The 1125-nt window shown below is 41.2% G+C and overlaps 1 protein-coding gene across 1 annotated transcript in view; it reads right to left on the reverse strand.

The window, feature by feature from the left end:
- The window catches only part of LOC110898675 (secreted RxLR effector protein 161-like), a 744-nt gene extending 375 nt beyond the window's left edge, over nt 1-369 (reverse strand). Inside the window, exon 1 of the mRNA XM_022145498.1 lies at nt 1-369. This exon is cut by the window's left edge and continues 375 nt beyond it. Within this exon, the coding sequence (XP_022001190.1) occupies nt 1-369 (369 nt within the window).
- Nucleotides 370-1125: the final 756 nt, after the last annotated feature.

The following is a 1125-nucleotide window of genomic DNA, read 5'->3' on the forward strand; positions in this document are numbered from 1 at the left end:
CTGCCTTGTTAACGTTAAATATATTAGGCTTCCCACAATTTTCCGGTACATTGTAGGATCTTCTAGCTCCTTCCCTTTGTCAGCACAAAGTTTAGCCGTGACATCCATAGGTGTGTTAATTGGCTTGCAGTCTAACATGCCGAAACGAGTTAATAAATCAATACAATACTTTTGTTGGTGTAGGATTAAAGCTCTCTCTTCATACTTAATCTCTAAGCCCAAGAAATGACTTAGTCTTCCAATATCTTTCATATGAAATCTAACACACACGTTACGCTTAAGTTGCTCGATCCCTTTTTTGTCGTCTCCGGTTATTATTAGATCATCTTCATATACTAAGACCACTACCAACTTAGAACCAGACAACATCCTTATGAACAAACTCGCATCCGCCTTTCACATCTCGAAATCATTGTGTTGCAAGAACTCGCTCATCTTACCAAACCACGCCCGTGGAGATTGCTTTTTGTAACTTACAAACATAATTTGGATGCTCGTTGTTTACAAACCCCTCGGGTTGCACCATGTGAATCGTATGATCGAGATCCCCATAAAGAAACACATTCTTTACGTCCATTTGATGTAGATCCCAATTTTTTTTCCGCTGCAACTGCTATTACCACTCGAACTGTTGTGAGTTTTGCTATCGGACTGAACGTATCTTCGTAATCGACTCCATACTGTTGAGAAAAGCCTCGAGCGACTAATCTTGCTTTGTATCGATCTATTGAACCGTCTGCCTTCTTTTTTATTTTGAACACCCACTTACACGTTATTGGTTTTACCTCAGCAGGCTTTCGCACTAGAACCCAAGTTTCATTCTTCATCATTGCACTTATCTCTTCTTGCATGGCATTACACCACTCAAATTTCTTGCATGCAACACTATATCTTCCGGGTTCTGATCCTCCTTCTTCAGTCATTGCTACATTAACTATGTACTTGGCATTTGGTCTTCGCATGCGTGTAGATCTCCTTGGCTCAATGTCTGGACTGTTTACATCCAGACCCTCGCTCCTTCTGGTTGACCCGGTTACCCATGGCTGCTGGCGAGTTCTCGGTTCTAAACAAGGACTTGCTTCTATACTTGACCCTTCCTTATCGACTTCAATAGTTGGATTATCA

The sequence above is a fragment of the Helianthus annuus genome, chromosome 1 (assembly GCF_002127325.2).
Source record: "Helianthus annuus cultivar XRQ/B chromosome 1, HanXRQr2.0-SUNRISE, whole genome shotgun sequence".
In the NCBI taxonomy this organism is placed as follows: Eukaryota; Viridiplantae; Streptophyta; class Magnoliopsida; order Asterales; family Asteraceae; genus Helianthus; species Helianthus annuus.